General features: G+C 39.8%; 1 protein-coding gene across 1 annotated transcript in view; it reads right to left on the minus strand.

Moving 5' to 3' along the window:
• The window catches only part of LOC150091593 (uncharacterized), a 160,849-nt gene that overhangs the window by 101,590 nt on the left and 44,069 nt on the right, over positions 1-15,190 (minus strand). The window contains exon 2 of the mRNA XM_090384780.1: positions 3,896-3,987. Coding sequence (XP_090240906.1) covers positions 3,896-3,953 — 58 coding nt within the window. The 5' untranslated portion in view covers positions 3,954-3,987. The remainder of the gene's footprint in view (positions 1-3,895; positions 3,988-15,190) is intronic.

Here is a 15,190-nt window from a genome sequence, read left to right on the forward strand (position 1 = left end):
CACAATGTAGCTGTGTTAGTCGGTCTCAAGCAAGGGTATCATGGTTTTTTCTCCCGGAAACACGGTTTTTCGTCCAGCAAACAGAAAATCGACCACATAACGCATGCAATTTCACACAATATACAAACATACAATGAGCAATATGGCCTTAGTCGCTGGTGCTCCTAAAACACAACAATTGCCAAATACAGCTTTTAAAGCTGTATTTGGCAACTCCAGTCCAAATTGGAGAGGCATGTAGAATGGTTGGTATTACGATCAGATTGAAATATTTAATCATTAACCAAGATAAGACGTTTAGAAGGCGTTGTTTAAAAATCCAAATAGGTTTCGTAAAATTTTGTCGAGAGACAATTAATATGGAAAGCAAAACTAAATTTGGAGTCAAAAAGGATTTCAAGATCTTCAACATCCAAAGAGACGCTAATATCAAAATGCTTATTTTCGGAAGAAATTTGCAAATATTCAGATTTTTAAACATTTATTGAAAGATTAAACAGGAGCAAGAAACACCACACACACATATTGCTTCTCTCTTTCTCTCTCCAGTTATTATTTTGAATCTACCATTTTTAGACACAAACCTCGAGAGCACTCCATACATTATTATGTAATTTTTATGTTAAAAGACTCGGCAGTATATCCCACAGTGCCCTGTGCTTTGTCTGCACGTGCTTTATCAGATAGAGGAAGACGATCCCCGTCCACGCCATTCTGAAATGGGGGTTACCCAAACAGAGAGAGTCCAGATGAAAGCCACCTGCGAGCGCAGCTCGCCTCTTCAGACTTCCGTTAGAAACTAGTTGCGAGGACATCTGGTGGTAAATCAGAGAACTATCATCCGTGAAATATAGGAGTTGAAAGCAATTAAAAGACTAAAAACAGACACGATATAACGAAGTCTACGTAGCCATTGGGGGTAATCGTGACTGAAGATCGTGCATGCAGGAAGGCTAAAATTCCGTAATAATTTCCCACTAGCGGAGCAACCCCCCCCCTAAAAAAAAGTGCGCTAAAAAATTCTATTCGTGGTCTCTCCCATACTTTCCTCCATCTCGGCGCTGTGGCCTCTGCAACGCCACTCTGAGGCGGGAAAGAAATAAATGATCCCTTATAAGGTGGGGGGACAGAATGTAAGGAACCCCTGATCGAAGTCTGTAATCTAACGGGCTGCTGCTTTTATGAAAGTGGGGTCGATTAGGAAAAGGGGCTGTTTCTCACCGTCCCCCTGCTAAAAAGCACCACTCTGGGCTAAACGTGAGCTAGCCACCCCGCTTTCATTTCTTCCTCTAGGTCAGAGGTCAAGCGAGAGGCCATCCGTCACCGCCAGACCTTTCCTTAATTTATGTACAGATTGCGCTGCGGCTGGACTTTGCGGGGAAAAAATCATCCGTTTTCTATGCTCTTTATGACTGCTTTCTCGGCACCACTTTCGTACAATCTCCCTCCTCCCCCTCCCCATACATTTCCTCGCTAGAATGGACAGCGCCTCTCTGCGAGTCTTCGTTCTTTCCGCTTTTCTTTTCTTCTAGCCATGACCTGCCATGGCACCGGAGCCAAGACCTGAAACACAGAAGCCATGCTCTTATTAACCCCCTTACTCGACCTTCTACACTTTGAAAAGATTGTACACCGCTGTACACGTAGTGGCGAATACAAAAGATGAGTACCAGTTGGGCTGGTATATTACTTTTTTTATTTTAATAAAAATCTGATTTGCGTACTGATTAGATATAAGAACCTGAAGGGGGTCCTTAAATTCTAAGGCCCTAAGACCATTTACCAGCTTATTCTTAAATGCGCCAATGATCTTTCCAATCCTTACTTTACTTTAGAAATTGGAGTGCTATCCAACCAGCCAACTCAACCCTAACTTATACTGAACATCCTTGGATGTGTTTGTTTTTCCCTATTGGATCAGAGTGGCTCATGATTCATATGACCCTGACAAGAAACAGAAGGAACTGTATCGCCCATGGGCTCTAAGCGATACAGTACAAAAATAAGAATTTTGAATGAATGCCATATGATTTCTATGCTGGATGAGATATCTTTGCATAACGAAATGTGACAATAGGCCATTTCAGGTCACGAAATCATTGGTCCTTACTCCCCTGAAGATGAGACAAGTCTACAATTGAACGATTTTGATAGCCATCATAGACCACGTTCGGGACTTATGTTAGCGACTACGTGGGATTTTAAGCATGACCTGGACTTGTATTTCCTGTTTCACTTTACCTATACACCTTCTGCCAGAGTAGGCATTGAGCTTGATTTGGATGCCTACCGTGGCTCAAGTACCGTGAAACTTGCCTGGTTCCACGTGCCAGAAATGGAAACAAGAGTTCAACAGGGCTCTAATAGTCTCTGGGCTAAAGGGTCAATCAAAACAACACAACACGTTATACGCTACAATAGACAGACACTATACCACTTGACCTTTACCAAGAACGGTATCGTCTCCGTTACACGGGGGTTTGTCCGATGGACAGCAACCGTCTAGGCTAGAGAAAAATAAATAAATAAAATGTCATCTAAGAGGTTTATGTGATCAGATTCATAATTGATAAGAAGGTAAGAGCTACCTACTAGATCGACATAGCGGTGCCCCCACAACAGCAACCTCCAGGAAAAGATCAGGAGGTACATAGACTTGAAGACAAGAAGTGAAAGAAATGTGGTATATGGAACAAGTAATGACCATCCCGATCACTGGAACAACCATGATGCCAAAGAGCCTTCATAAGAACCTAGCAACAATAGGCCTCCCAAAGAATACTTACATGGAACTCCAGAAAGCCGCGATCCTGAACAGCTGTAGGACATTAAGAGGATTCCTGGACCAACATTAATAGAGAGATTTCTAAAAGCATCTTTTATTGGGCTGTAGTATCCGATTTCGGGCAGAGAAATTAGGGTTTTTCAGCCAACACAACGTGCAAATAGGCCCGTGAACACACTTCTATAGTAGAAGTGTGGGATTTGGGATAAAAGGCAAGAAATAGATGAAAATGCGTACTTTATTGTATTCTTTTTTCTGACTATATTGGATAATGAGAACAAATAATGTGTTTGGTAACAGTAGTCTTGTTGTCCAAAAAATATTTTTCAATGACTTTACTGCTAAATCTCGGGGTTGTGAAGTGGGAGAGATGGATAGTAAGCAGAACTCTCTAAAAAATTACTGTCGAGTATATAAAAAATTACTTAATGAAACTCTTTTAAGTTACAATCTCTAAATGTTTCTAAATATTAAAAAAACAATTTTAATATTCAAAAAATTTTAAACATTCTAAATCTATTTTTTTATACTAAATATTCTAAAAATTAAAAATATCAAAATATTTTTTAAAAAATTTAAATGGAAAAACCTAAAACCTAAAAATTTAGAAACACTTAATATCCCAAAACTTTTAAATTCTATTCTAAAAATGTTTAACATAAATATTCTAATTTTTTAATCCTAAATATTCTAAAAATTAAAAAAAAAACTAAATAATGTAAAAAAATGTAACATTCTAAATATTCTAAAAATTTTTAAAAATCTAAATCTTCAAAAAATTTTAAAAATTCTAAATATTCTAAAAATTAAAAAAAATATTCTATTTTAAAATTATATACTTCAAATTATAAAAGAAAATTTCCTTAAAATAAATAAAAATAAGCGATAAAAATATTATAAAATAAAGATATAATGTAATACGCTATTATATGTTAATTCTATAAATCATATAATTTATCCTATTAAGCTTATTTTTTCAAAAATGGATACTACCACTGCGCAGTCGCATAGTCAATTAGCAAAAAAAAAATTTAATTTAAATAAGTAGTACACTTAAATACAAAGTATTAACACATTAATTAATAAAAACAGGTTTTCTGGTTTTCTTACCTGCCAAAATCTCTTCGGGGGGGGGGGACACGAAGGACGCCATTAGCAAGTACGTCATAAGATCACTTTTACCAGCGAGATTTTTCGAGGTTCTGAAAAATAAGTTTTGAAATAATTACAAATTTCTCTCTAATACAGTAACACTACATTTCTTTCAACCCCCTGCTACACTCAGATTTATCCGAATTAAAGAAAATATTAAAAATTTAAAACGATAATTACTATTATTACAAATATTCAACTGATAACTAGATGCTTTTCAAGCTGTCATCCGGTTTACGTCTGTCTTCTACAGCGCATGCGCCAAAAAAAAGTATTTTCTAAAAGCAGAAATGAACACGCGTAAAAGCGACCACTAGAGGGAGACAGAGTAAACGCATTAAAATTACCACAGTTAATGTTTTTTTTTTTTTTTCTTTTTTTTCGAATTACCGCATTTTTAATCTCTGCACACGCCACACAAATCGTGACCTTATCATCCTTGGAGGTGCTTGTCGCAATACGGAGCTTGTTTCGCCCCCTTACACATACTGTTAACGGGGGTTGGTAAGAAAAAGAGGAGTGTCCAGAGATTCCGAGATAGACCTTTGCGTTATCGTCTGCATCTAAGCTGCTAGTATGTGGAGTGAGCCCTTGCATGTCAGATTATTAATCTGATAGCCAGCTCGCGATAAGACTCGTTGTTGCCAAGAGAACGCGCGTGCTGCTCTCTTTAGAGGTAATCGCGCGCCATGCGCGTTTGGCTCATGAACGTGACGTGTTGACAGCGCTGTTCGTTTGGAAGAACTGTGGAATCGTTTGGTACAATGATTCTATTTCGAGTAGCTTCCTCTAATAAAATAAAATAGAAATAAATAAAATAGAATAAATAAACTAAACAAAATATCGCCTTTGGTCTTATATTTAAATTTTTTTACAATTATTTTTAACGGTAAATTTTTTATTACATTAAAATCACGTGATTGTTATTCTTTTACTTAGCTTCCAGTTACAAATTACAAATAAATAAAAATTAAAAAATAGGAAAGTTTACTTCACATTGGACCTTCACTTTATTTTTTTTATATTTTATGTATTATATTTTGTTTAAATATTGTTTTAATATTTTTATTTCATTTTATATGAACTTTTATAGTAAAAAAATAAGGTGAATTTTCTTTTTACATGTAAATGGGTCTCCGTGTACACTGGTATCAAAAAAGTTGCGTTGCGTATCACCCTAGATTAGAAACAGCCTTTTTATGTTCCGAATATTAAAATCATCAATTCAGCCTGGTAGATCAGATTCAACAACAGCATCTAGTGCAGTTCAACGCTATGACAAGCTTATTCAAAAGGACCGGTGCACCAGTTTCGATGAAATTTGAGGCATATTTCATGTTAGTCAACAATCTGATCTATATGTGGATCCATCTTCTGGCTACCCCATGCTCACAGATCAATGCTGGAATGTAGGATTTTAAATCTGAGATGCTAATAAATCTGCCATACCATCTATGATCTAGCGTCCTTTTCATTTTCATGTTTGGGCCAACGCTATAGGCAGAGAGAGCTCCGGCTCTTCCATTGCTATGTTGTTGTTGTTGTTGTTGTAGAGTTTAAGGGACATCAGCGGCTAAGTATCGTTCTAAATCTAAGCTCGAACTCAGGTCTTTTCCATCCGGTGTGGGGAGGACATTGATTCTACCAACTGTTCTATCCACGAGGGCTCCATTGCTATGCTTGTGAGGGGGAGTGTTCCTCTATAACTTTGGAAAGAGGAGGGGTGATTCCTCACGCTAGAACAGGCCCTCGGTGGTTAATTACAAAGCTCGTATAAGCAAGATTTTATTGATCATAAGCAATCAGAAATCCAAACAACTGAAAACAGTCGATGATTTCAAATTAAAAAGACAGAAGACCTTAATCTCATTCATTGATCCTCCACCCATGCCTATATTGAGCCTACTGTGGGTCTTTCATTTTGACCCATTTTGTAGCTACCGATTTGGCTGAGAAAGTTTGGTTTTCTTTTTGAGAGGAACATTTATAACTGTGTGTGTGTGTGAATCACAGAGTTTGGACACACGTGGGTGGTAGAAATATTTGGGAATGATGCGTGCCTGCCACAAGAGGGAGGAGGAGAATTTGACTCATCCGATAAGTTTCTTCATTCCCTGCTGTTTATTGATGACGTACACTTTTTTTCTTTTTTTCTTTTGGGGGGTTGTGTGCGCCAGACAGACGCCTTCCGTCACACCCTTCGACGTCCATCAGACAGCTGCTGATTAGTGACAAACTCGTCAACACCGCACTCCACAGTTCCGACTCGAGTTTCACTGATAGGGTCACGGGTCGTCGTGAACCAATCAAGGGGTCATGTGGATACATAAACAACCCCCTACTGTTCCTCCGATACGTGTTCCTGGCAACCCCAAAACAAACTACTTCATCATTAGCAGTCCGTAAATATTTTCGTTGCCCTTGCGGATCTGGACGACCTCATAAACACCGAGAGAGAGAGAGAATGTGAAAGCGAAGCAAGTATAGAAAGAATGGGGGGAAAATAGAGTGAGAGAGAATAGCATATGACTAAGAAGGATGGACGTTATGCCTAAAGACAATAAGTGTCAAGAAAGATGAGCCTTTCTTATGTATTGCGTTTTTTCCCCTCTTGGTTATCTTTGTCTGATTATGTTTGTCATTGAGCTACTCTTGAGAAAATTACAAGGTGTGGTAATTAATTCTCAAGTCATTCATTAATATCCTCCCCCCCTCCTATGTTTACTTTCCCACTTGGTCGCGAATCCTCTTTGGGAGTACCAAAAAAGCAGAAAGGATCCTCCGGTGAGTAGGAAGTGAGGAAGCATTCCATCTCTCCAGAGGCCTCAACTCTACGCACTCTTTGGCTGAATAAAAACTAGATTCATAGGATATGGTTTCAGCGATTGGTTTGTGTTATATGAATATTTGCACTGTCCAGTCAAACATTATGACCATCTACTTAACAGTAAGTGTGTTAAGGCCTCTGAACGTTGCAGGAGGTTTGTTGTACCATGTAGCTAGGATTACGTCCTGTAGATCTGTGATAGTCCGTAGTGGAAGATTCAAATTCTGGATCTGTCAATCTCTGAGACGTTCCATAGATTCTTATCCAGCGAATTCGGCGGCCAAGGTAACACGTGAAAGCCATTTTAGTGTTCGGCTTTAGTGTTCGGCTACTCACTCTTGAACAACAAGAGAAAGGTAATTATCCTGCTCAAACACGCCCAGTTTTGGATTATGACAGTTCTAAATGCATCGAAAGAGGCATGGAACAATGAGTTATGTGCAACTTAATTAAAGCCAAAGAACAACAGATGTAATTGTAAAAGATCCAATGACCATTGCATCACAATGGGATGCAACTGAGATATAAGCAGAAAACCAGCTTCCAGTTCATCACAAGGAGACACGTGTGCGTAATAGTATAAGATTAATTCGTATGTATCGTCCAACGCTCCATGTTGCCAGCTTGGGGCAGTCAAAGCAGGAACTCCAGTCCACTCCAAGAAAACAAACCCAATATAGGCTACACTGAATAAAGCTCAATGAGAAAGAGTTGATGTAAGGCAGTTGATCTATATGATTGATATGTATTGTTGCCCAGACCCTTTCTCCATACTAATGCTGCTTAAAAATTATGGATATTAACTCTTTAATCACCATTATCAAGTAATGAGCATGACCGCAGCCGAGTGGTCATGCTCAAAGTACAGAGTTACTCGCATCCCAGAGTACAAAACAGAAAAAAATATTTTTATATTTCTTCTAAAGCATTTAGATTGAACAGATGTTCCTCGTGGATCTCCTTTAGGCCCTTTTTCCATAACACCAAAAATGAAAAGAGCACTTTAATTTTACAAAAAAAAAAAGAAAATTGTGTGGCCAGCCTTCTTGGCAACAAGCAATTATTTAGGAAGCCATCTGGAATCAAACATAGTGGCACCTTGTTACAAGCGAATGAAGATGCGCAGAGTACAATGCGTAATAATAGGCATTGTACCCTGCGGACGGACAGATATGGTGAAGTTAATAGGCTCATTATGCATATATGCGTAATAGGTTTTCCAGTTTTGAAATTATCGCCCGAGGCAACTTAGGCTATAATGTGTTAATATCTGAACGCTGCAAAAGTTTACAATAAAACCAAACGATCAATCAAACAGAAAGCGGGTCACTTACCTGGAAAATTATGAGGACTGCACTCTGGTGAAAGGTTTTCCGACAGACAGACCACGCATGTGGTGAATTTGGTTTAGTGGTGACCCAATATCAGGGGAAGGGGGGCTGTGGTATACATTTCATAGGACTTTTACAGTAGTCATTGTGATCATACAGGATGGACACGGTCCTGTTCCCTAACACCTTCACCTCTGTGCTCTGAACCCCGACATTCCCCATTGCTTCTGTGCACAATCGAACGGAAGTGCACAGCGGAAGGGTTCGTCACTACCAACACCCAGATAGTGTCGAGTACCACAGAACAGCAAATGGTCACCCGAAAAGTGACTCCACATTTGTCATTTCCTGTCATCTGTCATCACTTTTGTAGCTTTCGGACTCTTCCTGTTCGCCTATCAAGTGCAAAGGTTAAGCCCTCTTGTTGCAGGACATCTGGCGGACGTTCGTGGCACAATACCGGAAGTGAGGCTTACCAACAGTTTATTGTTATGATAGAAACAGTTTGGTTTGAAGTTCAATATCTGTTTCTCGAATTTTTAGGCCTAACGTGCAGCGTCTGCTTGCTAGGCCTAAAAATAAAACTCGATTATCATTCCGTTCTAAGTGGAATTAAGGGGTGATTACACCTTGGATGGGTCTCGGTGTTTAACAATTATCACCGACGCGCCCTCTTAAAGCGAAAGAAAGAAAGGAGAGGAGAAAATAATAATAATAAAAAAAAAGGAAAGAGAAAGAGAAAAAAAAAATCGTCTGCCTGTGTGTTCCCGGCAATAAACAGATATCCAGTTTACTTACTGTTGAACGCTTTTCGACGAAACGCTCAGTTGCACGTGGGTGCACAGAGCGTGCAAACATCAGCAGTCGTTCGCGCACGATACACAAAGCACTCCTTCTTTCCAACTCGGGCAAATCCAAGACTGTGTGAAAGGGCTGTGCTGTGTACAGTGGCCAGAACCATCAGCAGACACACACTGGGGTTGCTTATTCATAGTCGCTCGCGTTCGAACTAAGAAACTGTGTTCCAAGGAGTCGGCTAGAAGGAGCGAAGATGATAAAAACGAAATACTTTTAAGAAGATGATTGATAGATCTCTTTTCGCAGTAGTCTTTCTTATGTAAACGTTTTTCCCGGCGTGTTCTTAAACTTACTACAAAATAAGGACAGCACAACCTTGTTCTAAACAAAGGGGGCTCTGTAGGTCATCCACGAAAAGACGCTGCTACTCCCTTCTTTATCTGACAGTTTGATAAACGTTTAGCCAACTGGATGTAGGAGATGCCTACTCCTCCCTTCTCCTTTATATGTCATGAAGGCTAAGTGAACATTTTTCCATGCAAAGTCTAAATTATCTGACTCAATTGGACCGATTGTGACCACGTCGACAAATGACTGTTTATGGCCTTCCGTTTTTGAATCCCCCCCCCCTCTCTCTCTCTTCCCTGTAAAGTGTTTCCGTTTTCAAACATCGCTCAGTGCACCGTGGAAGGTCAGGTCATTCACGTAAACGGGGCTGGAAAAGAAAAAAAAAAAAGCCGGGAGGGAGGTTAAGAGAAAGAATAGTTCCGGACCATGTTAAACATCTCTTGAAAGGTCAGTAGTTCTGTGCCCCTTGCCCTTGGCACCTGGCCAGGACATCCCGGCACGTGTGTTTGTGCACCCCATGGGAAAGTTTGTTCTGGCGTCTCGCCCCGCCTGCGATACAAGGTTGCCTTTTCTCTTTGACGTCCTTTCTATTTTGCTTGCTCTTTTGGAAGCCACTGATTCGGAAGAAGGGAGATTTACATGGCTGAGATGCTTTATTACACTACCGGTGGGGGCGCTGCTACGATGGTCTCTATTTAGCTTCCGTCTTTTCCAGCCTAGTGGCGAAGTGAACACTAAAGCACGCTGCGGTGTATTTTACAATGACTAACAGGAAATTTGCTAATGTCAGGTGAGCAGTAATGGACCAGATTATTCTGCCCTACTAACTGGAGCGTTTCTGGAACTTACGGTTCCCCTCGTGTTTTCCGTGTAACCCACTCGTTAAAGAAAGATTATGCCCTTATCATGCGATCGCATCTTCCAGTACACACTGAACTGTCTGGATTCACAGAAGAAGAAAGGATTTGTTAAATGGAAGGAACTTTTTTCCCAAGTGAAGGAACCCGGATTCAAAAGACTTTTTACTGCTTCTGTTTATCCAAAGTTTATACAACATTGGTCAATGGATTGTAACCTCCCAAAGTTTAGATTTATATTTTTATCAGAAGAAGGAGATAAGTTTTATGGGCTTTATTTTTAATTAATTGGACTCGATGGAAGTTGCATGGTTTTCTCACCAGGACTTCCGGTTTTTCATCTCAAAAAAACAAACAAGTTTTTTTTTTTTTCGTATCTAATTGCTGAGTTAGTGGGACTCAGCGAAGGTTGTATGGTTTTCTTCTAGGTTTTTCATCCCGAAAAGCAGACAAATCGACTTGTTAAAGGTTTACTAAAGAAATAAGGGAATTGTTAAGAATAAAATCTGAAAGGGAACTTTGCCAACACCATAATTAAAACACAGGCAAATTCTTTATTAATTCATAAACTCAGTGATCCCTGAATTGTGACCACTCCATCCGTAATGGACATTCATGGAGTTTCAAAAGGATGTTCGTGGTGAGAGAGGAATGTAGCGCGTTGTATGAGCTCAATAGGTCACTATTCGCAATACAATATGGGGAATGGAAGAACAGTATTCCAAATGACGTATGAGGTTCCACAAGAGATGCTCTCCTCAGCGCTGGTTATTGGAGGACTGGAAATGAGTGTGCTGGTCAGACGAGTCCAAATACCAGGTGCGATATCCCGATGACGCATCAACACGAGTCCATAGACCCAGCTGTCCACCAATGTTTCACTGGTGAGGTCTACGTGCAGCTCTTAGCAGACCATAAGTATCCAAACAAATTGAACAATAAAATGGTACAAGAATCTTAACAATCCTTGAACCTGATGACATTTTATATGTAGTAAACGCTGTTCATTCTAAGAATTTTTCAAGTTTTTGCAAGGGCAAAAAGTACATTGCAAATCTTATTTCTGAGTGCGTGTTCGTAAAACTTACACCCATAAATAACACGTTCATCTATAAATGACACCACCCTACAAGTAATTCCAGACAGTCCTCAGAAATTCGATCTGTGAGCAATGGCTCGTTCTCCTGGACTAAACAGTGGACTCTACTCTCAGTAAATAATATATCAGAACGAAAATGAAATTGATTCGAAGAGTGGGTGTTGATAAATGCGGTACCGATGACCTCAGCGTTCACAACAGTTTCGTAAGATGGTCGACAAGACCAATTAAAACCTGCACGCAATGATTACCGATAGATGGCGTGGGAGTACTTCGGGAAAATTTCTCACTTTATGAAAGTCTGTTTAAATAGTTTTAAAGCGTAACAGCCAAGGACTATGAGGAAACTATGGTATGGAATAAAAGGGTTGGGGGGAAAGAGAGAGAGAGAGAAAATTAGACCATTCATTATTTTCTTGTGTGCTATTGACATGATTAATAACGAGCTTGTATCATTTGCTCAACTACGGAAGAGCAGTTTCCAGTTTCCCAGCGATTAGGTTACACGGCGTCTCTAGGAGACGCTACTGTCACTCTAATGGCTCCTTACACGTGTGTGGGTTGTCCTTCCCTTACTGTTCATTAGTACAGTCTGGTAACTGTGCCATTGGAGACATTCAAATATCGTCAGTCATCCTATAGGATCAGATTCCACCGACTGTCACGTGATTCCCCCCACACACACCCCACAATGGGAGCCTATTCAGTTGGTTCCCTAAATGTGTCCCGAACACACAAAACCCATTTGTGTTGAGCGTCTGCCGAAATTATTTACAGCCGATAATTTACATAAATTGTCGTCTGCCTGTAAAGGATCTTTTGGAAAGGTTCACCTAACACGCTATGAGTACAACAGAGGAATTTCCACGTGAAAAATATTTGTACAATAAATAGTAGAAAAGGCATAAATTGTTACGTAACAATCATCTGATTACGTCACAAACCGCTGATAAAATGACGTCACAAAACAAGAAATGAACAGCAATTGTAGGGATTTTTTCTTTTTATAGATACGAATAATAAGCATTATTATGTCTATGTTCGAATTGGAAATACCACGAAACATTTATCTATTCCAAAACAAAAACGGACAAACCGACCTTTCGAACACACACAAGGTGACCTTTGAACTAGTTTAAAACAATTAAAAGACGAAGGAGAAATAGAGTGGTAGGTAAAGAATGTACGCGAATAGAAGGAAGAGAGAAAGAATATGGTGAGGATAGTAAACGTGAAAAAGAAAGACAGGAGAGGGAAGAGTAGTGGGTAATTGATAGAGTGCACATAATAGTGTACCGTCAGCGAAGCACGCGAGGAAGTCACGGCTGTCCACCCCACCGGATGTTTCCCGACGAGACAGATCATAGACTGCGACTTGACTAATCGCCTCCGAAACTTCGACATTCACATAATTTAATGAACAGCACCGCGAGAGCGCACGAGGGGGGGTTCTGGTTGTCGGCGCTAACTGACCACTGGTCAAACTGGATTGTCGGCTAATTGTTACATTTCCCGTTGTGGCTTCCTACGCCGTGTGCAGCGGGTGGCACTATTTGGACGCAGGAACACTCTATTAGTCGCTAGGATGTCGTCTGCGGGTTTGGTGGGTGTTCATTTGTGACAACTGCGTTCATTATGCATTACGAGTTGCCTCGGGAAAACTCACAATGAATCGAACAGTCATCTGACAGCACAGATCGCGTGTTTCGGCGAAATTATATAATTTGGCAGTCAATATAAAAGTCATGGTGAGAAAAAAAATAAATGTCGAAATAATTAAAATCTCGCGCAACAACAGCGCCCTTATTTTCTACGTTCTTTTGTGTCACTGGACCTCACCAATTTCTGTATCAATTTTCATTACGCATGCGTACTGTCCAGAAATGTAATGTCGAGGATTTTAGGGAAAGTTACCTTCGTTGTTAAACTACACGTGACACGCCGGTGTCGTTTGGTACAGTTCTGCGTTTATTGGCATCACCATCGACTGCGCGTCTTACTGTGGAACTCAGCGTTGTCAATTAGTCATGTACCACGTGGTTGCTGTTTTTTTTTTTTTTTTTTTAAATGAACATGCCCTCTGTCATCACGCGGTCGTCCGTATCGCTAATTGTGCATCGAACCTACACTGTAATCTGTTCCTTAAAGGTGGGACCAGCCAACTTTTAATGAGCACGTGTTCGAACCGTTCCCTGCCTTTAGTGTGTCACTCAAACTAATCGGAGTGAAAAGTTTAGACCTCCCCCATCCCCTACGTGCTCCCCAATACGTACGTGTAGTCAACATGCTGCCTATTTAGAAATATCGGAAGAGAGAGAAAGAAAAAAAAAAAAAAAGTCTAGGCTTAACTTTTCATTCTTATTATCTAAACAGCCTAAAAGGAAATATTAGACCTAGGCCTAATTTTCATTCTAATTATCTAAAAAAGCCTAAACGGAAGTATTAGACCTAGGTCTAATTTTCATTCTAATTATCTAAAAAAAAAAGCCTAAATGGAAGTATTAGACCTAGGCCTAACTAGAGTCCTGAATCGGGTTGGATACTCGCGAGTTACCTAATGTGGATCGGGTGCTATTCCAGTTTTTATATATAATTTATTGCCACACGACACTGAAAGACCAGAATTAAAAGGTTCAACAGAAAGAAAAGGAGGAAGGCAGAACATTTGATGTGGGAAATGCTGAACCTCTACCAGACGAAATCGAAAATTAAATCTCAATGAAATGTCGAAAACCAGTTCTGACCATGAAGAAGATTTTTTAAATTGTTGATGTGGTGGAGTCAAAAAAGAAAAAAAAGCAGATATTTTTTTTCCAAATCTTGCAGCTGTGGATCTTTTAATCTTCTGGATCCTATTTGAAAGCGTAGCTAGTGAGAGAGATTTTTGTAGCTGGATTTCCAATCCAAGAAAGAACATAGCTGAACCCAGAAACAGTTAATGATTCTGCTTAGAAAAAAAAATGTGTAAAATTAATTTTGCTATGAATATATATATTTTTTTTCTATTTTATTATTTAGAATTTTCTTTGTACTACTGTATATACAATAAAAATATGAACGGATCTGATTCCAGTGCGGTCTAACACAATGGAACCGTGCAGGACTATAGGCCTAACTATCAAAAAATAAATATTTGCTAGTTAGACAGGGAAATTCTAATGACCACCTAAAATTTTTACAATTCCCCTATTTATTAAATAAACTAGGCCTCCTTTGCCCCCCCCCCCCAATCACGAACAGAAATAATCTGTTTATACTTAGTTATCCAGATAATTTTGTATACGCTAATAAATATAGAAAATATTGGTATTACCAAGCAACCCCAGGTGTACACTCATAATCTTAAGCGTACTATACTTGTAGATTTAGGCAGAGGCCTATTCGTTGTATTTAGGCAGTATAAAATATAGGCGTGATTTAGGATTAACTTATCTAGCAAGCTTTTGTTTTACGCTTTATTCCTTTCTCGTGTTCTACAGTGGAGAAAGGAGGGGGGCGGATAGAAGAACTCAATCTTCCATCGTACAAACTTAGTGGAAACTCCTTTAAGACAGCGGGGAGAGGAGAGCGAAGTTTACGACAACGCAGTGTATGCCGTCGATTCTGCAGCCATGCTGCGCGCATACGCTGATTACCATAGAACCGAACCCGTGTGTGTGACATTGCTGAAATGTTGTGTCAAGCCCAGCCGAAGAGCCGTGCTCCGTCTACCACCCTCCAACATTAAGCTCAACGACGCTTGACACCAGCGTGCAGCGTCTACGTGGTTATTAAGTGTCCCCATGTCACATGGCATGACACATCCGCGGTGCACGCGGTTATGTAAAACCCGCTGCTTGGTCCCGTTTATTCCGCATGGCTTGCCATGAATAGATCCCAGATCGGCCTCCCTGCCTCACTGTACATACAGCGGCCATTTTTTATTCTTTTTTTTTTTTTTTTTTTTTCAGCGTCCCCTGCCTTGTTTCTTGGCGATAAAACGTTTAACATTGC

The sequence above is a fragment of the Mastigoproctus giganteus genome, chromosome 1, assembly GCF_048544385.1.
Source record: "Mastigoproctus giganteus isolate SK-2022 chromosome 1, ASM4854438v1, whole genome shotgun sequence".
NCBI lineage: Eukaryota > Metazoa > Arthropoda > Arachnida > Uropygi > Thelyphonidae > Mastigoproctus > Mastigoproctus giganteus.